Below are 21347 nucleotides of genomic sequence, written 5' to 3' on the forward strand. Positions count from 1 at the left end.
TAAGCTCATGTCCTGTTGCCGGACGAAGTCATCGTAGAACTCGCAGCTCCGCAAGACCTTTTTGGTGAGATACCCACTCGGTTCTTTGTCATCACCAGTGTTATGGACATCCTCATCAATTTGCGGTTCTGAAAAGCTTTCTTCCGAGATCTTGGTGCAGTAGCGCCCAGCACAGCGCCATTTTTTCCACTTTGGAGTAGGAATCATGCCAGCTCCGAATTGATTTGGCGCCGAGAGAGTTCGCGACAGACCCCTTGAAGACTTTTTAGATAGCGATGATGCCGACGACGCATTCGCCGATGTAGGACGAACTGCACCAAGTGTGAATGCCTTCACTTGCAGTAGCCACCAATTACCCATCATGTCTTGAAGTAGATCAAGCACCAGTTCGTTAAATCGAATTCGCAGAGCCTTCTCCAGTGATATCGCACACATCGAAGTCAACAATCGGGGTTCAGGCCATGCTTGGTCAATGTTGCATTTGACAAGCTGGCAGTCTGTAGAAGTCGAGTTCGTGGTAGTGCTGTCAGTAGAATCTCCACCTGTAATGATCCAAATAGTGGATGACTTTTTATCGCGCTTGCGTGAAGCACAGCGTGCAACCCATGCCTTCCGCTCAGCTGGAGCAGCCAGACCTGTTGCAAATGCATTGCTCGATACTCCTTTGAATGGAATATACCTCTGGATAGCAAATAAATCTGTGTCTATGTTCGGACTTGTGTCTGTATCCGAGTAATCTACCCAAAGCTCATCCATCGCCTCCCCCACTTCCTGGCGAGATCGTAAGGATTTTATCTCGTTGCTTCGAGACTCGAAATCTTCTGCACATTTTCTCACTGCACAAACTTCGGTTGATGAGTTCGATACGATATCAAGAAGCGCGTTGCGATGCTCTCGCCAGTCGGAGGCTCGCGAGTATAAACGGCAATGCAAGACAAATGACGCAGTTCCATCGCTTACGTCGTGCTCTTGCTCCTGTTCTTGGTTGTGTTCCTGGCAAAATAATAGAGCGACAGCTAGACGATGCCGTCGGACGGGGATACGAAGTAGAACTGGCGCAACCGGTAAAGGAAATCCAGCCAACTCAGCTGAAACAACACCGCCTGACACATCGCTATCGTTATCTATGCCTGGTGATACTTTCTGGAGAACGAAGCGCACTAGCTGCTGAAAAAAAGCAAGCCCAGGCCGCCACGAGGGATGGTGTGCATATTGAAACGAAGAATAATTTGCTTCATCCACAAGCGCTTGGTGTCGCCGATTTTGTGACTCGTGAAGGGCTTGCTTATCAACTGGGGTGTATCGTAGCAACGATAACGCTGGAAGTTTGGCTCGCTCAGCCTGCACACGGCATATTCAATTAGATTGACAACCGGTACCTGCCACGTCTCCCGTACCTTTTTCAAAGCAACGTCTTTCAGTGCACTAGCTGCAGTATGCTGCTGCGCGTGCTGCAATCGTTGAATTTGTCGTGCCCGTCGTCCACCGCCGTTTTTCTTCTTCTTGCCGAGTTTTCGCAACAACTTCTCCGGTTTGTCATCGTACAAGTCCTTGAGCCAGCCGCGGTACGCGTCCTTCAGTTCCTCGCTCTGGAGCTTGGCACTTGCTCTGGTGACAGTCGCCATGAGGCCCTCTCCCCCCCTCAAGTGCTGTAGTGATGTCCTACGCGATAAGCACTATTTTTACAGGAAGGAAGCATGGGATGCTGGTAAGTCTGAATGAATGGAATGCAAGCCGAGCGTTCATATTGATGAGAGCACTCGGTAGTAGCTTGCTAGCTCTCTACTTCTCACAGCTGCCAGTCGTAGTTGTCGATCTGGAACTGCGTGAGCGACGTGATGACCTCGTCCGCCTTGCCGAACAGTTCGGCTCTCTGCGCCTCGTCCGTGTGGATGCGCACGTCCGGGATGGCGATGCTGTGCATGCCCGCCGCGTTCGCAGCCGTGTATCCGTTCACCGAGTCCTCGAACACGATGCAGTGCGGCGCCTGGTCGCCGTCCTCGCCCTCCTTGAGGCCAAAGAGGCGCTGGCCGGCCGTGCGGAAAATGTCGGGCGCGGGCTTGCCGCGCTTGACCGCCGGGTCGTCGCCGCACACGATAGTGGAGAAGTACGAGAAGAGCTTGGGGTGGTGCTTGATCTTGGCATCCACGACGCTGCGGCTGTTAGACGTGGCCAGCGCGATGGGGACGCCCCGCGCGTGCAGCGCGCTGAGCGCCTCGACGCCGCCCGGCAGCTCCTCGACGCGGTCCGACATGTCGCGCATGCTCTTCTCCCACTGCCGGAACAGCTCGTCGGGCGTGATGTCCGCCTCGCTGAGGCCGGCGGCGTCGATGGCCATGCGCGTCCACTCGACGGCGGGGCGGCCCAGGATGGTCTTGTGCATGGCCATGGTGAACTCCTTGCCGAACTGGCGCACGACGCCGTCGATGGCCAGGCGGCTGAGCTCCTCGGTGTCCAGCAGCGTGCCGTCCATGTCGAAAATGGCGCCGCGCACTGCGGGCTTGGGCGCTGCGGCGCTGGCGGTGGCGCTGGTCATGTTGTGGTGGGACTTGTGCTACACTGAGACTGCCAAAGGCGGAGTGACGTACGTGGCCGGCCGTTTCTGAAGTTGTTGACGCGTTTTGACGCGCGAATCGCGATTACACTGCGACATACAAAGTGCAAGTGTAAGGCGGGAATGATTGTGGCCTTTCAGGTTGTTGTAGCCATTTTGGTGGATGGTAAGATTCAAAGCGACTCGCTTGGCGACGTGTTGGTTGCTGCTGCTCGATTGCTGGTTATGCGTTTAGTTATCCATCACCATGAGCTACTTATGTAGTTAGGCGAGGCTGCAGCGGTAGCGAGATCACTCGAGCTCGTCCTCGGGGATCTCCTGTCGCTCGGTCTCCGCTTCGCCGTTGTAAATGTGCTCGGCCATCTGCCAGACGTGCAGGATGTTGTCTTCGGCCACTGAGGCCACCACCCACGGCTCGGTCGGGTGCCACGAGAAGTCCAAGACCTTGGAGGTGTGGCCGGCGTGGATGAACAACAGCTCCGACGGTCCGTCCTGTGAATCCTCGGCCGTTTGCTCTTCCCCGATCTACAGCATAAAACAAAGCACAACACCACCACGAGTTAGTCATCTTGCTGCCCAGTTACAGAGAATTGAAGGTTGTCCGAACTCGCCTTGGTGAGGTCCCAGATGTGCAGACGGCGGTCGGCGGAGCAGGAACCGAGGACGCCATCGTGGTGAGGAGACCACTGAACCTGGTAGACCTCGTCGCCGTGGCCCTCCAGAGTGTGAAGCTTCGTCTTCAAGCTACGCAAGTCCCACAGATTCACTGCCTTGTCCGACGAACCTGTCGCCACGAGATACTCGCTAGATGGACTGAAGGCCAGGCAGTTCACCTCGGCCGAGTGGGCCTCCACGATCGCGGACGGTTTGTCGTAGCTCTCTGAGCGGGTATCCCAACTGCATCCATCAAAGCAAGCAACACATTGATCATCACAGAACGAGTTTCACGTCGCAAGCAACCAACGTACAGAAGCATCTTCTTGTCGTCGCCAACGGATCCGAAAATCTTCGGGTGATGCCTGTGCCACGCCACATCTTCAATCACATCGGTATGGCCAGTGTACTTATGCAGCGGCTGCACATTCTTGCCGGCATTGCGGATATCCCACTCGCAGATGATGGCATCGTCCGAGCCCGAGACGAGGTGGAACGCCTCGTGCGGGTCCCAGCAGAGGCCGTAGCCTTCCTTGTCGTGGCCCAATAGACAGAAATCCGGGTCACAGCTCGAGTCCTCGGGCTCCGACTTTCGCTTGGAAATGTCGAACACGTGCACCTCAGCTCGAGGCGTCTTGGTAGCTACGATAAACTCATCGGACGGCATGCATCGAGCTCGATTCACCTCACCGTCATGATTAATTCGAAGCGAAGTCTTCACTTTCCGCTGAACTGCATTGTTGTAGTCGCCCAGTTCTGATCAACCACAACGCAAAAATAATCAGCAACACAGCCTTGGCACAGCACAACTATTTTATCCATTCTGCATCCTTCACCTTGAGTATCCTCGTTCAACTTGGGCGTGTCGTGCTTCTTATCGTTTGGCAGCCCCACCTTCGCCTTCATGAGTTGATTCTGCTCGGCCCCCGATGTGTTCGTGCCCAGCAGCAGTTCATACTCGGAGAAGTCCGATCCAGTCGCACTGCCCAATGTACAGCCATTCAACCCCAAACGGAATGAAAACCTTCACCACTACGGTAATTTAACTCAAGGCTGTGTGCAAAAGAGCACGTACGAGGAGGACAGCCACTGCACTGTGAGCGAGGGCCAGTCAAGCGAGTGGGTTATCACGACGTCGTACAGGAACGGCGTGTTCTTCTTCCAGGCCCGGTACTCGTCGCTCTCCAGCCGCGTGTCCGGCTCCTCCTCTTCCTCGCCTGCGGCGTCCTCGGTGTCGTTGGTGGCCGCGGGCGTCTCGTCCTCCTCCATCGGGACGGGCTCCGCGTGCTCAGCGACGTCGACCATCTCGGACGGAGAGGAGGCGGGCGAGCGAGACATGGTTTGGATGGCTGCGGGATATGCTAGTTACGGCTATTCGTTGGCTAAACTGACTCAGAGAGAGATTGGCAATTGGTTGTCGATTGTTGAGACTACCGCGGCCTGGTAGAATTGTTCTCCTTCGTGGTAGAGCAGTTCGTTAACAAGCAGGTGCTTTGGTCTAGTACATTCATTAATCAGTAATGAACCGCAATAGCAATAGCGGCGGCGCTGTATCAATAGCGTGGTCTTACGAGCCCTAGCCAACTTTACTCGAGGTCTTCCTCGGCGACCTCGGCCTGCTCCGTCTCCTCTTCCTCCTCGTTGTAAATGTTCTCGGCCATCTGCCAGATCTGCAGGACGTTGTCCTCGGCCACCGAGGCCACCACCCACGCGTCGTTCGGGTTCCACGAGAAGTCCGAGATCTTGGAGGTGTGGCCGCCGTGAATGAACAGCAGCTCCGGAGGTCCGTCCTCGGCGTCTTCCGGCGATTGCTCGTCACCAATCTGTTCGAAGAGAACCACACGCAGCAATCAGCGAGAGGTCTAGCACAAGTAGCAGCAAGGCAATGTCTTACCTTGCTGAGGTCCCACACGTGCAGGCGGCGGTCTGCTGAGCAGGAGCCCAGGATGGTCTCGTTGTGAGGAGACCACTGGATCTGGTAGACCTCGTCGTTGTGGCCCTCGAACGAGTGCAGCTTCGCCTTCATGTTACGCATATCCCACAAGTTCACGTGTTTGTCGGCGGAGCCCGTAGCCACGAGGTACTCGCTGAACGGGCTGAAGGCAAGGCAGTTCACCTCGGCCGTGTGGGCGTACACAGTCGTTGCCGGCTTGTCGTAGCTCTCCGAGCGCATATCCCAGCTGCAACAACCAAAACAAAGACCATCAGTATCACCACCTCCCACAGCCATCCCTGACACCAAATCAACGTACATGAGCAGCTTCTTGTCGTCGCCGACAGAGCCGAAGATCTTGGTGTGGTGCATGTGCCACGCCACATCCTCGATCACGTCGCTGTGGCCGCTGTACTTGTGCAGCGGCTGCACCGTCTTGCCGGCGTTGCGGATGTCCCACTCGCAGATGATGGCGTCGTCCGAGCCGGAGATGAGGTGGAAAGGCTCGTGCGGGTCCCAGCACAGGCCGTAGCCCTCCTTGGTGTGGCCCAGCAGACGGAAGTCCGGGTCGGAGCCCGAGTTCTCCTCCGGCTGCGACGGGCGCTTCGAGATGTCGAACACGTGCACCTCTGCGTGCGGCGTCTTGGTGGCCACGATCATCTCGTCCGACGGCATGTAGCGCGCGCGGTTCACCTCGCCGTCGTGGTTGATGCGGATCTTGATGTCCACCTTGCCGGAGACGCCGCCGAAGCCGCCGAGCTCCTGGCTCTCCTCGTCGTACTTGCGCGCGTCGATCTCCGTGTCCTCCAGCGGCAGACGCACCTCAGCCACCATCAGATGGTTCTGCTCTGCGCCCGACGTGTGCGTGCCCAGCAGCAGCTTGTGCACGGAGAAGTCGTCGCCCTGGGAGCTGTTCGTACGCAGAATGAGAGTGAAAAAACGCCATAACTCCGTCAGTTCCGGGCCGAATGCTCTCAAACAACCACGAAAATGTTGCAAATTGCACGCGTCAACTGAGGGAACCTACGTGTGGGAGTTGGGCAGCCACTGCACGCTGAGCGAGGGCCACTCGAGCGCGTGCGTCATCACCAGGTCGTACAGGAACGGCGTGTTCTTCTTCCAGATCTTGTACTCCTCGTTGATGAGCTTCTCCTGCATTGCGGCGTCGTTGACGGCCGCGGCGTCCACGGCCACGGCGGGGGCAGGAGCAGCAGCGGCAGCCGCAGCCGCAGCGGACTCGGGGTGCTCGGAGGCGTCGGCCATCTTTGGCTTGGATAAGACGGGAAGCGAAAATGGCGCGCGCTGGTTGGATGGCGGTTGTAATGTGTTCTTAACTGCAACTGATCCGATTAACAGAAACGACGCCAGTTACAAACCCACTCGCTCGCAGTGGGTTTTGAAAAAGTGGAGCTAAAAAAACCCGCGCGGGTTTTATTTTATTTCTCAGAATGAAGCGGAGTAAGTGTGGGTGGGGAGAAGACGAAGATGCTGCTTGCGGTTGCTGACGGGCTGCTGTGTTCGTGGTGGTTGAAGACGTCCAGTTGGCTGTGGCGGGGTCGCTGCTGCTACTGGCGCTCGTGGGCGTGATCGTGGCCTCGGCCGCGTACTCGACGCCATGGGGGCTCTTTGTCCGTAAGTGGGCAGCAGATATCGTGCTGTGCATTGGACGCCGAAGATATTTAGCACTGCGTGTTGTTACCGTGGCTATGCAGTGTTCCCGTACGTGCTGCTGCCAATGACGGCGGCGATTTTCTCGACTCTGTCCGGGGGAGACGACCTCAGGTGGGTGCACGCCGGTGGAGCTTGCGGAACGCTGGTAGGTTACTCTAAGCTTGCTTTGTCGCTCTGTGTAGTGCGTGGACAAGTTTTGGATGCTTCTTCGAGGCCTTCCTTTGGGTCACTGCGTTCGCTATCCCTTCCGTCTTGTACCGAGTCGATGCGGTGCGTTGGGGTTGATTTTTTGTGGGAGGCGGAGAGCGCTCACCGAGGGTCTGTCTGCTGTACGTGCAGATCGACGGCTCCCAACTGGGCTGGCTGCTGGCATCTGACGTGCTTGTGTTTGCGTCCTTCATGAGCTTGGCGTTAATTAACGCGGATTGAGTCAAGGAGGGTCTGTGGATGTGTCAAATACACAGCGCTGGTGAGGTGCTAGTATATTACGAGTTTGTACGAGTTTGTGTTGCACTGATGCTATCGGTATGGTACGAGTTCTCAAAAATAATTCGCAATTCCGGTGCCTATCTTCACCGATTTTGCTTGAAACTAAGGTATCAGTCGTGCAAGACGCAAATATCTATCACAGCTTCTATCACCCGGCGCCGTCTTCGTTGCTGCGGCTGCTACACTGCTGCTGGCAAATTTTGGCGTAGGAGAGAGAACCCGAATCGCGTTTTGTGTCGGCGTTGGCGTTGGTGTTGGCATTGGCATTGGCACGACCCGGAGGTGATTGGCTCACCGAAACAAGCTCCGGTGAGTGTATGAAAGTAGATTGCCAATGCTGCAGTTACTGCCATGACCGTAGTTGCATCACACGCACGCAGCAAAACAAGAAAGCACAAGGGAGCTGCTGGTTGGTTTGGGTAAGCATTAACCTTGGGATTTACAAACACGCTGCTCTATTACATGGACACGACACTATTGCCTTGCTCTTTCGGCTATGGAGGACTATGCGCAGACCTCGTCCTCAGCGTCAGCAAACCACCTCGTCTCTGCCAAATCGTGGATATCATAACACACAACTTCTCCATTTCCATCGTAGCGTAGACATTGTCGGTATCGCGTTTACACCACACCAGTCGTCTGGCATACGTACCTCACCCGGCTTGCAATTGATATGAACAGAGGTCAGATTGCAGTCTACTGCGTCATGCAGCTGCTATTACGGCCCTCAGTTATGCCCGTCGTCGGCTTGGTAGTGCACCGCGTAGAAACGTCAACACGTTTTCCTCCACGGCGTACAAGAATGCCATGAACAGCACGAAGTACTAGCAGCACGTTTTCCCCGCACAGGAGTGTTGGGAGCGGGGAGTTGAGCACAAGGGGTCTCTTCCGGTCTCACGAACGGGTTTGGTGCTTGCAGGGACTGCATGTCCTGCCTGACCTGCGAAGCGACAGTTGAGGCTAAATCGCAATGAATGATAAAATAGCTACTGGGGGATCGCAGTGGAACAACCTCGATGCTGCAGTGATCACCTCCGTCGCACTTGTACACGACCCCCCCCCCCCCCCCCCGATGTTTCGAAGTGAGCTTGGTTGTAATACCGTGCGTTGCTACCCAGTGCGTATTTGCGCAGAACCTTTTGTACTTCTGGTCAAGAAAGCACATACCCTTCACGACGCTGTCGTCCGTCAGACCTGGGGTAGGAGATGGAGGAGATGGAGAAAGAGGTAGCGCAGGAGGCGACTCCATGGTGGCCGCCGGCGCTTGGGGCTGAAAGGCGGACTCCGATTTTTGTATCAAAGGGTTCCGATTCGGAACTTCCGAATGCGAAAAGTTTCCGAATCACTCCCCTTTTGCGAGAAGCCCCATCTCGCCAAAGACTGTTATTGCCTCGCTCCGCGAAGGCTCTTGCTGGGTCGCGTTTGCAATCCTATTTCGCTCAGACAAGGCTGAACCCTATCCTTGAAGCTGTTGTTGCAGAGCGATCCTCTTTGGCGTCGTCAAATTTTGTCAGTGTGCAACGGTGTCTTCACTTGAAGAAGCGTAGCACCATTTCTACCACTTCAACTTCGCTAGCTAATCACCGATCGGATACTCTCGCGTCCACACATGCGCGCGGTAAGAAGTGCTAGCAAATGCTGCCCACTTTTGTGGCTTGAGCCTTGGCATAAGACCAACCCTATAAGGCCCTGTGATCCTAGAGCCACACGCTACCATCTCCAGCCACAGCCTATCTGGAGGTGCCTGGAGAAATGATCTAGCGTACCCGGGCGCCTGTGGAGGCTGTGAACGCGCGGAGGACTAGCTCGTTCCCGCTCATTTCCTATTTGCCTCTCCAGCATACCAAGAATCCACCAAGCAAGCCCCCACAACAATGATCGGCAGAGTCAAGACGCTTCTCGCCCTCGCACTCGTCGGCCTTGCCAGCGCAAGTTCAACCGTCGAGCGTGAGCTGCAGGTGGCTGACTTCAGCGCAAAAATGCTCGAAGCCGTCAACAGCAAGCGGGCCGGAAAGGGCCTCCTCGCGGTCTGCATCAACGACAAGCTCATGCGGACGGCTCAAGTCCTGGCGGACGACATGGCCCAGAACAACTTCGTCGACACCACCGGCTCCGACGGATCCAAGCTCTCCGACCGGGCTCTAGCGCAGAGCATGAACGTGTCCGCCTCGGCCGAGGTCGTGGCCGCGGGCTACAGCTCCGTCGAGAGGGTGGTCGCGTTGTGGTCCGAGGACTCGGACTCCTTTATCTATAGCAGCGTCCCGTTCATCGGCCCTGGCTACAAGTACGACGTGTCCAAGCGGTACAAGCACTACTGGGTGCTCGACTTTGCTGACGCTGAGGACGAGGTCTGCGCATAGTCCTCCATAACTGAAAAAGCAAGGTGATAGTGTCGTGTCCATGTAATAGAGCAGCGTGTTTGTAAATCCCAAGGTTGATGCTTACCCGAACCAACCAGCAGCTCCCTTGAGCTCCCTTGTTGTCTGTGCTGCGTGCGTGGGATGCAACTATGGTCATGGCAGTAACGGCAGCATTGGCAATCTTAGATTGCCAATCTACTCTCGTACACTCTACCGGAGCTTGTTTCGGTGAGCCGATCACCTCCGGGTCGTGGCGTGCCAAAGCCAACGCAAAACGCAATTCGGTCTCTCGTGCAAGTTGTACAGCTGTGCAACACGGGATCCGCCACGTCCGTCACGTCGAGCGCGCCGCCGCCGTGGTTGGAAGTTGAAGCGCCACTGCCCGAGACCGCGCTGCGAAGCTGATGCGAACGCCAGCGCTCGCGCCAAAATTTGCCAGCAATGCAGCAGCCGCAGCAGCGAAGACGGCGCCGGAACGGGCCATGTAACGGAGCTCAGCCTGATATGAAAACGGACGACCTCCACCAAGACAGGCCCGCAGCCACCGACAACGGGCGTCGCCGAATGAAAGGCGGCTGGGGCAGCGCGCTGCTCTTGCAGCAAGCAGGACGTGGACTTTAACACAGGACGGGCAGACCCACCACTTGGACGCAATAGACAGGCCGACCGGGTAGGGAACGCATTAGCTGCGCCAGCGTGGCAGCTCCACCAGCGGCTCCCCTCTCCGCGTATGCAATGCTGACGACGCTACGCTGCCCCGCGTTGCACATGAGCAGCCCATTATACCTCATGCGCGCGGCGCTCGGAGACGACCAAGACGCCAAGAAGCACGGGCACCGAGAGAGGTGGTGCCTGTAGATCAACCCCCCAGCTGCGTGGATCAGGCCGCGGGCAATGGATTTCGCCAAGATGTGTTGTCCTGATTCACGCGAGCCCCGCCACATGAACATGAGCGGCAACAACCGCCCGAAACGGCCCTGAGAAAATGTATCCAACTTCCTTGAGCCTCAACGTCCGCGCGTCGATAGGGATGGTGCCAAAAAGCTGCCGGCCTTGCTGGCAAGCCAACGCGAGCGCCGTCCGCAGTTTCCTGACCCCGGAGAAATGCGAACGGCTCCGGCGACGAACAACGGGGCTGACGCGATCTATTACCACCATAAACGCCTTCCAGCAAACGCTGCAAACAATACTACTGGCAGCCCCTGAACCAAACTTGGATTTTGGTGCACCAAGTGTATCAGTGTATCACTGTACAGCCTGTACTCCATGTACAACAGGCTGCAATTTACAGCAGCATCCTCCCGCGAAAAACACGCCTGGACGATAAGGGCATGGGGGGGGGGGGTTATCTTAAAAGTAGCGCTGATGAGATTGGGTCGCTTCCAGCAGTAGGTCCAATTGCGAGTTTTAACACCAGGGAGAGCTATGAGATCTGGTCTTTCAGTATTTTAAGACCCCGACGTAAACGAACAGCTTACAAAACTCCTCGTTCGTCGGTAACTATAAGCCTGGCGTTTCAAAGGCTCCACTAAGACTTAGGTTAGGACAGGACCTACCGTTCGAGATCACGCCAATGTCTGCATTCACGGCACAATGCTAAACTGTGTTAAAAATCTCGTTCCCAGCTGTGCCGCGACTGCGTTCGAGTCCAGAGTCTTGGAAACTCGGCAGCCTTGCGTCTTTGATCTCGACGTCGGCTTTTGGCGTGAGACCGTCGCGGCATCGTTGCTGGTCTCGTCGTGATGGTGAGCGAAGATCCGGCGGCCACAAGACGGCGCGAATTTCACGAAAGGCCGTCCGTTTTCTCGCAGCGCTTCTCCTCCCGCAGGCTTTCATTCCCGAATCCGCCGCGGACGCCGCAGTCACCTCCAGTCCTTCCAGCCAGCCACCCCCGAGCGAGCATGAGCGAGTCGGGCCTGAGCCCCAGCAGCCGCGCGGCCGACATCACCGTGGGCGCCGCCGGCAAGGTCGGCGACGGCGTCAACTCGTACTACGTGTACAAGGTCACGTCGGCCGAGGACGTGGTGGTGGAGCGCCGCTACTCGGACTTCCTGTGGCTGCACCACCAGCTGTCCAAGCAGTGCGCGGGCTACGTGATCCCGCCGCTGCCGGCCAAGGTCGTGGGCCTGCTGCAGGGGCCCGAGTTCCTCGAGCACCGGCGCGCGGGCCTCGAGCGCTTCCTGCGCAAGGTGGTGAACCACGACGAGCTGCGCAACTCCAACTTCTTCCGCAGCTTCCTCGAGTGCTCCATCGTGGAGCTCACGGCGCTCAAGGCCGAGGCCCAGCGCGCCAGCTCGGTCAACGCCACGTCCATGTCGTCCGTCGTGCAGCGCACGCAGATGCTCAACAACTGGTGGGGCAAGACGTACCAGCGCATGGTGGAGAACGACACGCTCAACCTCTTCGGCTCGCGCGGCGCCGAGGACGGCGCCAGCAGCGGCGTGATCGAGGACCCGGAGTTCACCAAGGTGGCCAAGTACGTGGCCAAGCTGCACGCGCAGATCCAGTCGCTCAAGAGCAAGGTGCGCGCCGCCAGCCAGCAGAACAAGCTGGCGGCCGGCGCCCACTGCGACCTCATCGAGTGCCTCAACTGGGCGGCCGACGCCGAGGAGGAGAACGCCGAGATGCCCACGTCCTACTACAGCGCGCTGCTGGCCATGCTGGACACGCGCGCGCGCCAGATGGACGCCGAGCTCGAGGCCTTCTCCACCAGCGTGGACGACATCGCCCGCTGGGTCAAGGCCGTGCAGAACGCACTGGACGTGCGCGAGGACCGCCGCTACCTGTACCAGGCGCAGCTTGCGGCGCACCGCAAGGCCGTGAACGGCGACGGCCCGGACTCGCCGTCCGCCACACGGCTCAGCAACGCCCTCGTGGCCGCCAAGGACGAGTTCGAGCGCGTGCACGCGCGCGTCATGCGCGAGGTGCAGCGCTTCCGCGGCCAGAAGGCCGTGGAGCTCAAGAAGCTCTTCCTCGAGTTCGCACAGCTGCAGCTGCGCAACTGCAAGGAGATGGAGAAGATCGTGGCCCAGAGCACCATGGAGCTCGAGACGCCGCTACCGCCCAAGCTCCTGTACGCCGCGCAGACCCCTGCCAGCATGTTCGAGTCGCGCGACTCGTTCGGACTGGACAAGAACGACGCGGTTGGCGTGTCCAAGTCCACGGCGTCGACCCAGTCCCCCACGGGCAGCAGCAGCGCCGACCTGCTCTCCAAGGCGGAGGCGCCCGTCGCCGCCGAGACCTACTCGGACGTCCATATTTAAGTTCGCGCGGACCCGAGACCACTCTGTATTGTGCACATATTCGTGTTGTTCCTACTTCTCTCAGCGACGAAGCAGGCGCCTTCGCCAGAGGTGCGCGGCTGTAAGCTAGCGTGCCGGTCGCCGTGAATTCCTCGTCGCCGTAGCGCTGTACATACATGTAACTCAACTATCAATCCTATCAACTTGATCGACCACCACCAACCAGCCATTCACTCTAGGGTACCAGTAGCAAAGCCTGCCAGCATGCGTTGACACGAAGGTCGGACTTCCGCCGGGCGTCGTCGGTGCACGCGCACCGAATTGAATTGCTCGTCAAACGCGGCGCGGCAGTGTCCTGTCGTCGCGCCGGAATCGAATCGATGGATAGGACACACCTGTCGGAACATCGACAACGTAGCGCTTTGAGCTCTGACGCCAGAGCGGATCCCACGGCGGTGATCGCCATGCATTTCAAGCGACTGGATGCGGAGGCGTGTGCAATGCCGGCAACGCGACGCTCGCGCTGCGACTGTGCTTTGAATCGCTGGGCACGAAGGCACGCTGCACCAGCGCAGTATCCAGCGTTCATCACCGAGAAAGTCTCACATCTACACACTCGCATCACCAATTGCATTCGCGCTAATTGCTCCATGCAAACGCGAAAACACAAGTTGATTCGGACGCTGCACTGGCTTGCGGTGAGCAAAACTCAAAATGGATTCCGATTCGCAAGATTGAGTTCATCATCACCAGCTTCGAATTGTGTCGATTGCCAAGCTAGAGAGCCGAGTACAGACATACTTGTGAGTCTGGCATGCAGACAAACAATGGCGTGGTGCATCCTCGGAGTGACTTGGTTTGACTGCCACGCGCCATCCAGATAGAGATATTTCACTGCTTGCAGTGGTGCGAATGCCAGTACTTCCAGCAAACTGTAGATGAGTTGGGCGGCACTAAGCTCACGTGCCGCGTTGCGAATGGTGAGCACTGAGATGGTCGCTGAGGTGGCTGCTGAGGTGACCGCTAGAAGTGGAAGGTCCAGGAACAATTGGGCCTGTAGTACTGAAAGACGCGGGCCTCTCTTTGGTGAAAGATGCTATGGCTTCCCGGTGGAATTCTAGGACCTTGAGCGACGTGAGCTCTCGTGTGTCGCGGTCGTCCTTGTCGCCTCCATCCGTCTCAGCAGAGCTGAACACGAAGCCTTTGTCTACATCGAGAAGCAAAGTCAGAGCAACAACACGGATGTGTGTGAATAATCTGCATTTCTTGATATTGATGGCTTGTCGGTCACTGCTCGAGGCCTGGCGCCGAAATCAGCCGCCAGTTTCCGAGCAGGCGACTTTGTAAGCGTTTTCTTTCTTACACAGTTCATAGAATGGCACCGAAAGGGACCCAGATTTCTGCTCACCGAGAGGATCACAGGCCACTTGGGCCGAGTTTGCTGACAGCACACATCTCTCTCTCAGGACATTCGCGAGTGTGGGGAAGTAGATGTTCTGAATACTACACAGCGATCACAAAACCCACAAAGTCAGAAGGTGAGCGTGAGTACCACACAAAAATGATGTTTGGATCTTCAAACGTACTACTTGATGCAAATATCGATCAGGTTGGCAGTGAGCGGCACCAACAGAAGATACAACCAGTAGACAGCACTGTAAACACGCACAAAACACACTACTCGTCACCACCTTAACTCTATAAGGTGAACAAAGTATCACATCGTAAATACGAACCTTGAGAGCAATCGAAGCGAGACTCCGTAAAGATCTCGTCCAAGCGATCCCAAGAAGGGGAACGTTAGGAGGAAGAAAAAGAATAGCCACAGGCTGAAAGCCAGCACGAGTCGATTGAATTTCGTCCACGACAGGGTCTCCAAGATGACTTTCAGATTGGCAGACATCAGCAGCACAGAGTAAATGACACTGCCTTGCAGATAGAGCCCCGCACTGAACCCCGCAACGTTAATTGTTCCGTACATTGCCAGCATAAAACACATGAACGCCTGAACAATAGCGTTGAAAAGCCACGTCGAAAAGCGCTTCATGTTGATTCCCTCGTTCTTTTGCCCAGGCATATACAACATTGGGTTGCGAAGGACGTGGTCAGGCGCAACATCCTCATCAAATATACCAATCGTGATGATCGGTAATGCCAGAAAGAAGTTCCAACCAGCCATGATAAAACTCTCGAACACACTCGTGCCTGACTGCCCGTTGTAAAAATTAAAGAGGAACAGGGCAATGACAAGGGCGACGTTTTTGTAAAACGAGTACAGAATGACTTTGGAGATCCGCTGGTAGTTGTACCGACCGTGCACTAGTAGAAGCCTCTCAAGGAAGCGGAACTGGGCGATTGCATAGTCACTGGCATTTACAGCTTGAACACCCTCTTGGCCTGATACACCGACACCCACATGAGCTGACTGAATCATATTCACATCATTTGCTCCATCACCAATGGCCAACGTAATTGGCTTTTGCGGCGAGTTATACCGAATGAGGTTGACGATGTCTGCTTTCTGAGCAGGGGAGACACGACACGCGATGACTGCTTGGCAAACGCTGGATATTTCCAAAAGCATTTGCGAGAGTACCTTCGCCGCGTGCAAAGCTCGCTCCGATGATGTGTTCTTCGGTGGGAAGACATGCACCATAGCTTTACCGTCACAAACAAGAGCGAGATGACTCGAAACCTTATTGGAGTTGATATGCGACTGCACGATGTCGAGTTTGTAGATCTTGTCAACTTGCCTGCCCAAATCATCCAGATCCTCACAGTTGACAGTGAGAAGCCGCATTCCATCATTGATCAATTGACAGGCATGCCCAATGTTTATGGCAGTTTCCTCTTTGTCGCCTGTAAGCATCCAGATCTTAATTCCTGCTTGGGCAAGATTCGCTATTGCTGTAGGAACACCCTTCTGCAGTTTGTCTTCAATTGCTGTTGCACCCACGATTTTCATCTCCGTTTCGATCAATTCGGCGACTTCCTCCAGAAGTTCATCACGATTCGTTAGAGACGTCACGGCTTCTTGGTACTTGATGTCCCATGCCAAATACTCTTCTTCCGTCAGCTCTTTACTGCATATCACCAATGTCCGAAGTCCCTCACTGGCAAACCGCTTCAACTCCTCGTCCATTGTCGCAGTGTGTTCGTCAATTTTACTTCGAGGCATCATGACATTGTCAGCCCCTTTGCAAAATAGAAAGTAGCGATCATCTTCAGTTCGCAGCGTCACTGACATCCGCTTTCTGGTGCTGTTGAATTCGTTCACGTTGAGAATTGTGTACTTGCGAATAGCTGAAGTTCCTCGCTTTGTAGTCACCTTTACCTCCAGTAGCGGAGCTGGCGCGGTGAAGTTATACCCCAAGCACTTTGCAGCCTTCACCAAGGCTTCTTCGTCAGGAGAAGAGGCACGGTAGTCAATTTGACCTGTTTTCGCGTTAGTCTCGGGAATCACCGTGTGGCATACGGAAAGCACCGTGAGGAATTCGTCAATCGCTGCAGCCTCCGGAGCATTAGTTGCTAGGACATTTACTAAGCGCGGGTCGTCAAAATGAATGAGCGGGTTAAAATCCACTTGCGCATCGCGAGGATCGTGATGTTTGTCATCGTCTCCTTTGCCGGTTAAACCGTTTGACTCTCCCTTTGCAGTTGCATTTTTCTTGGCCATTTCTGCCACAGCACGACCAATCTCTGTTGTACCGAATCCATACGACACACCAGCAATGAAGCACTTGCGAAATTCCATGATGTTGCACGTGAGAGTACCCGTTTTGTCGCTGAAAATATGATGCACCTGCCCCAGCTCTTCATTCAAATCAGATGTCCGTGCGTTTGCATAGGTTCCTTCGTGGCACATTTCAGGGTCACTGGAGATATTTTTCGCCTGAGCGACTTTCACCATGTCTAGGGAGACGTACAACGAAATTGGAACGAGATTGTTGTACAGGATGAGGAAGGTAAAGAAGCTCACCAAGTTGGCAGCAGATGATGTCCGCATAATGGCCGAGCTTAAGTACCATAACCTTTTCTCGTTTTTGTCCATCCAGATAGTATTGCAAATTGTGCTGATGATGCAAAGCACAAACTGCGTAATGAAGATCAGTAGAATGCAGCGGTTGACCATCTTGTACACATTACTCTGTTTTGACGGCGTTGCACGGGCGTTCTGCATCAGCTTCGTCTCGGATCCGGTGAAAATGACAACCCCGTAAATGTAGGCACAGCCGCGAACGCTACAGCCGCGCAGAATAATATTGGACGGGCCAATGGGGGCAGCCTCGTTGTTAGACCCGAATTCAATCCTGCCCGTGAAATTGTACAGCCGGTTGTTAGGTTGTTCATATTCCATCACGGCACTAAACTGCACGATTTGCTTGCTGTGTTCGGCTTCTTGCAACGCGGGGTCGTTCAGTTTCCTATAACCTACGTGCTGTGCCACTTGTTCAATAGCGGCTCGTCGCTTCAAATTAGTTTCACCGTCAAGGTTGCATGTTTCGACAAAGCATCGGCCTTCCTCTTCAGATGTGGAGAGGATAAACACATCTGCAGGGGCTTCGTCGCGGTCACCGAGACGCAAAATGTCCCCGACAATCACCTCTTGCCACTCCTTGGTCACAAGTTCTCCGTGACGCGCCAGAACTTGACAATGTCTCGAGTTCTGAACGCTGTCTGCATCGTGGCGCTTTTTGTCCTCGATGCCCTGCTTGATCATGGAGACGATTAACACGATCACTAATGGCCCAGCCGTGGTGTACTTGTTTGTCGGTGACCACGTCGTAGCCACTTGAAGAATCGATATCACCAGAAAATAGCAGTTGGCGATAACCCTGAAAAACTCGAAAAGCATCTTGGGGATGAAGCTTACGATGGTGTACTTGGACGTCGTCACGTAGTTGTCTGTGTACCTGCCTTCGCGCCGCAGCCGCTCATTTTCCTCGTCATTATTGAGATGGACCTTGCGAAAGTTTGCAGCTGCGGTAGCCATAGCGTCCCGGATGCAGGAGACCGGGATCTAGCCAGACGGCTGTGCTGCAGTCGCCGCAATGGAGCTTGTCGGGCAAAGTGGAGAGGCGCACGAATGGTGTGGAGGGGTTACGTCGTCGTTCCAACACAAAGTCTCTATTCATGGCGAGGTGGCAAGGAAGGTATTTTTGGGCTGCAGCTTGCGACGAGCAGCGCGGACTTGGACGTAAGTTTAGCAGGTGTGCCGGAAGAGTTGGAGCACTTACGAAGCGTTGAGGCTAGTGTCTACAACGACAAATTCCGTTCATAAGGGTGTTGTGTCAATGATGGGCTTCAGAGTGTGCTCCCACACTCTACAGCACCACAAGAGTGGCAACATGTAAATACAACCGCAGCCCAGCAGCTCAAAGCTCAAAGCTCAACTTCAAGTTGGCCCATACAAAATGCCAGTCACCATTATGTCCACCTTACGTACAATCCACGTGGCCCACCCCACCGTAACCCAGTTACGCAGGTTACGCGCCACTCCAGCCAAGAAGCTATGATGGCGACGCTGCCGCCGACTGCCACCGACGTGCCCATGGTAAGACGCCCCGCGCCCCACGCCCCCCCTCCCCATGGTAGCCACTAACCCCTCTCCCCTTCCCTCTCCGCAGCTCGACGGCGCCCTGTTCGAGTTCGAGGAGGAGGCGACGCGCCAGCCATTCGCCGTGCAGAGCTGGACGAGTTACATCCGCGCGCTGTCCGACGCCCCCAGCGCCGCGCGCTACGCCGTGTTCGAGCGGGGGGTACACGCCCTCCCGCGCAGCTACAAGCTGTGGAAGCTGTACCTGGACGACGTGTACGAGAGCGACGCGCGCGGGCGGCGCGTGGACTCGCCCGCCTTCGCGCGGCTCGTGGCGCTGTATGAGCGCGCGCTGGCGCAGCTGTCCACGATGCCGCGGCTGTGGCTGGACTACCTCCACGTGCTCCGTGAGATGCGCGTGGTGACCGCTCGCCGCCACGTGTTCGACCGCGCGCTGCGGGCGCTGCCCATTACCCAGCACCACCGCATCTGGACGCCGTACTTGGCCTTCGCCAAGCAGATCGGCGTGCCGCGCACGGCGGTGCGCGTGTACAGGAGGTACCTGATGCTGGAGCCGGCCAAGCGCGGCGAGTTCGTCGACTATTTGGTGAGTGTGGAGCACTACGAGGAGGCCAGCTTGCAGCTGGTGAAGCTCATCGAGGCCGCAGAGGACAAGGAGAGCAGCTCGGACCGCACGCCGCACAGTATGTGGATGCAGCTGTGCGACATGGTGTCGCAGCACCCGACAAAGGTGGCCAAGTCGCTGGACGTGGAGGCGATCCTGCGAAGCGGCATGGCCCGGTTCAGTGACGAGGTGGGCAGGCTGTGGTGCTCGCTGGCGACGTACTTTGTGCGTCTGGGCATGTTTGAATCGGCGCGCGACGTGTACGAGGAGGGGATTCGCACCGTGGTTACGGTGCGAGACTTCAGTATGATCTTCGACGCGTATGTGAAGTTCATCGAGGCCATGCTGACGGCCGAGATGGATCTGGCAGCTGGTGGGGACGAAGAGGATGACGACGAAGAAGAAGACGAAGTTGATCACCAAGCGCAGGTTGACCGCCTGTTGAAGGTCTATGAGGATGTAGCGGAGCGGCGCCCGCTGTTGCTTAACTCGGTGTTGCTCCGACAGAACCCGCACAATGTGCGCGAGTGGGAAAAACGCGTGGAACTTGTGAAGTCCGATCTGCAAAAGGTTATCCGGACATACGCTGAGGCTGTGAAGACAGTTGACCCGGTCAAGTCGGGAGGTCGGCTGCCTACACTCTGGATTCACTTCGCGAAGTTTTACGACGAGCACGGGGACTTGAACAACGCGCGCGCAATCTTTAAGAAAGCTGTGGACGTTGAATACCGCAATCCACAGGAACTCGCCAGTGTGTATTGCGAATGGGCGGAATTGGAGCTCCGTCACGAAAATTTTGACGAGGCGCTCGAAATCGCGCGGGGTGCTTGCTCTATTCCGGCGTCACGTACGATTCGTCTTCGCAAACAACAGTCGTTGACTGCGAAGGACAATGTCCATTTGAGTGTAAAGCTTTGGACGCTGCGCCTTGATTTAGAGGAAAGCCTGGGCGACCTCGATTCAACACGTGCTGCATATGATGAAGTGTTCGAGCTGAAGATTATCACACCGCAAATGGTTCTAAACTTTGCGACCTATTTGGAGGAGAACAAATACTTCGAAGAGTCTTTCCGCGTGTACGAGCGCGGCTTGGCGCTCTTCCCGAAATTTCCACACGCGGGAGATTTGTGGCAAACCTATCTGGCAAAGTTTGTTCAGCGGTATGCTGGCACCAAGATGGAGCGCACCCGCGATCTTTATGAACAGGCTATTCGTGCTGCCCCGGCGAAGTCTGTTCGTGGTTTCTACGAAAAATTCGCTGAATTTGAAGAGCAGCACGGCATGCTGCGCAATGTGATGACTATTTATGAGCGCGCATCCGATGCTGTGCCTGACGACGACAAGCTAGCGATTTACGACAAGTACATCAAAAAGGCACAGAAGTTCTTTGGTGTGGCGAAGGTGCGAGATGTGTACCAACGTGGTATCACCAAACTACCAGACAAGTGCGTGCCGCACTTGTGCCTGAAGTTCGCGCAAATGGAAACAAAGCTGGGTGAATTCGACCGTGCTAGAGCCATTTATGCGCACTCATCACAGTTCTGCGACCCTCGGCAACACGAAAAGTCTTTCTGGAAGGTGTGGCATGAATTCGAGGTTTCTCACGGCTCTGAACACACATTCCTCGAGATGCTACGTATCAAGCGCTCTGTGGTGGCCCAGTACTCGCAGGTGAACTATGTCGCGTCGGAAGTTGCCCCGCAGGCGGAAGAAACAGCGAAGATCCCCGGAATGGTTGCAGCATCTACACCAGCCCCGACTGTCCCTGGTGACGCTATGGCTGCTTTGGAGGCGCAACTAGATGTGCCATCAACCAGCGACGGGGATGAAACAAAGAAGAGGAAGGGCGAAACGATGGAGTCTGAAACCGAGCGGAATGTGCGTCAAAAGCAGATCGTCGAGGTGGCCAACGAGGAGGAGATTGATCTGGATGACGAAGATGAAGACGACGAAGAAGGACAAGCCGAAGCACCAGGTGGAGATCCTGATATTGAAGAGCGGGAGCTCCCGTCGACCTTGTTTGGCAACAGCGTCAAAGCGTCGGAATGAGATTAGTCAGCGACCAGTAAACCAACTTGATAGACAGGCTTTCATCAACATTTCCAGACCTGGCCCCAACTCAATGATTCCAAGACAAGAGCAATAATGATATAGAGCAATGAGTCACAAGATAATCCGCATAAGGTGAGATTGTCGCAAGTCTATTTCTCGTACTACAGTAGTATCATCTATTTTGGTTGAGCGCAGTGTTGGTGTTGCAGTTCAGTGACGTTGGCGGGACAC

At 55.7% G+C, this 21347-nt stretch overlaps 8 protein-coding genes across 9 annotated transcripts; 4 read left to right on the forward strand and 4 right to left on the reverse strand.

Annotated features, from left to right (window-relative positions):
* Positions 1-1016: 1016 nt before the first annotated feature.
* IUM83_05843 (Histone-binding protein RBBP7) lies at positions 1017-2536 on the reverse strand (the record flags this gene model as incomplete). The annotated part of the gene is made up of 4 exons (XM_067930003.1): positions 1017-1088; positions 1294-1341; positions 1398-1608; positions 1794-2536. The coding sequence occupies 4 exons, from the start codon at positions 2534-2536 to the stop codon at positions 1017-1019; spliced, it is 1074 nt and encodes a 357-aa protein (XP_067798149.1).
* Positions 2537-2845: 309 nt separating this feature from the next.
* Positions 2846-4546, reverse strand: IUM83_05844 (histone-binding protein rbbp4; the record flags this gene model as incomplete). Its single annotated transcript, XM_067930004.1, has 5 exons — positions 2846-3079; positions 3166-3451; positions 3523-3964; positions 4045-4190; positions 4284-4546. 5 exons carry the CDS (start codon positions 4544-4546, stop codon positions 2846-2848), a joined length of 1371 nt encoding a protein of 456 aa, XP_067798143.1.
* Positions 4547-4794: 248 nt separating this feature from the next.
* Positions 4795-6404, reverse strand: IUM83_05845 (Histone-binding protein RBBP4; the record flags this gene model as incomplete). Its single annotated transcript, XM_067930005.1, has 4 exons — positions 4795-5031; positions 5103-5388; positions 5461-6051; positions 6169-6404. The coding sequence occupies 4 exons, from the start codon at positions 6402-6404 to the stop codon at positions 4795-4797; spliced, it is 1350 nt and encodes a 449-aa protein (XP_067798142.1).
* Positions 6405-6589: 185 nt separating this feature from the next.
* Positions 6590-7241, forward strand: IUM83_05846 (Vacuolar protein sorting 55; the record flags this gene model as incomplete). Of its 2 annotated transcripts, none has more annotated exons than XM_067930007.1 (5): positions 6590-6605; positions 6675-6773; positions 6854-6923; positions 6995-7082; positions 7152-7241. In XM_067930007.1, 5 exons carry the CDS (start codon positions 6590-6592, stop codon positions 7239-7241), a joined length of 363 nt encoding a protein of 120 aa, XP_067798146.1. The 2 variants fall into 2 exon arrangements, with proteins under 2 accessions (XP_067798146.1, XP_067798145.1); XM_067930006.1 differs by having other exon boundaries at positions 6590-6599.
* Positions 7242-9454: 2213 nt separating this feature from the next.
* Positions 9455-9661, forward strand: IUM83_05847 (uncharacterized protein; the record flags this gene model as incomplete). The annotated part of the gene is made up of 1 exon (XM_067930008.1): positions 9455-9661. The coding sequence occupies one exon, from the start codon at positions 9455-9457 to the stop codon at positions 9659-9661; it is 207 nt and encodes a 68-aa protein (XP_067798144.1).
* Positions 9662-11562: 1901 nt separating this feature from the next.
* Positions 11563-12924, forward strand: IUM83_05848 (Sorting nexin; the record flags this gene model as incomplete). Its single annotated transcript, XM_067930009.1, has 1 exon — positions 11563-12924. The coding sequence occupies one exon, from the start codon at positions 11563-11565 to the stop codon at positions 12922-12924; it is 1362 nt and encodes a 453-aa protein (XP_067798141.1).
* Positions 12925-13862: 938 nt separating this feature from the next.
* Positions 13863-17896, reverse strand: IUM83_05849 (Phospholipid-transporting ATPase; the record flags this gene model as incomplete). Its single annotated transcript, XM_067930010.1, has 5 exons — positions 13863-14110; positions 14267-14406; positions 14490-14558; positions 14640-15424; positions 15500-17896. 5 exons carry the CDS (start codon positions 17894-17896, stop codon positions 13863-13865), a joined length of 3639 nt encoding a protein of 1212 aa, XP_067798140.1.
* A 519-nt stretch (positions 17897-18415) lies between these two features.
* Positions 18416-21113, forward strand: IUM83_05850 (pre-mRNA-splicing factor SYF1-like protein; the record flags this gene model as incomplete). The annotated part of the gene is made up of 2 exons (XM_067930011.1): positions 18416-18457; positions 18531-21113. The coding sequence occupies 2 exons, from the start codon at positions 18416-18418 to the stop codon at positions 21111-21113; spliced, it is 2625 nt and encodes an 874-aa protein (XP_067798310.1).
* Positions 21114-21347: the final 234 nt, after the last annotated feature.

This window comes from Phytophthora cinnamomi (assembly GCF_018691715.1).
Source record: "Phytophthora cinnamomi strain GKB4 chromosome Unknown Contig10, whole genome shotgun sequence".
Taxonomy (NCBI): domain Eukaryota; phylum Oomycota; class Peronosporomycetes; order Peronosporales; family Peronosporaceae; genus Phytophthora; species Phytophthora cinnamomi.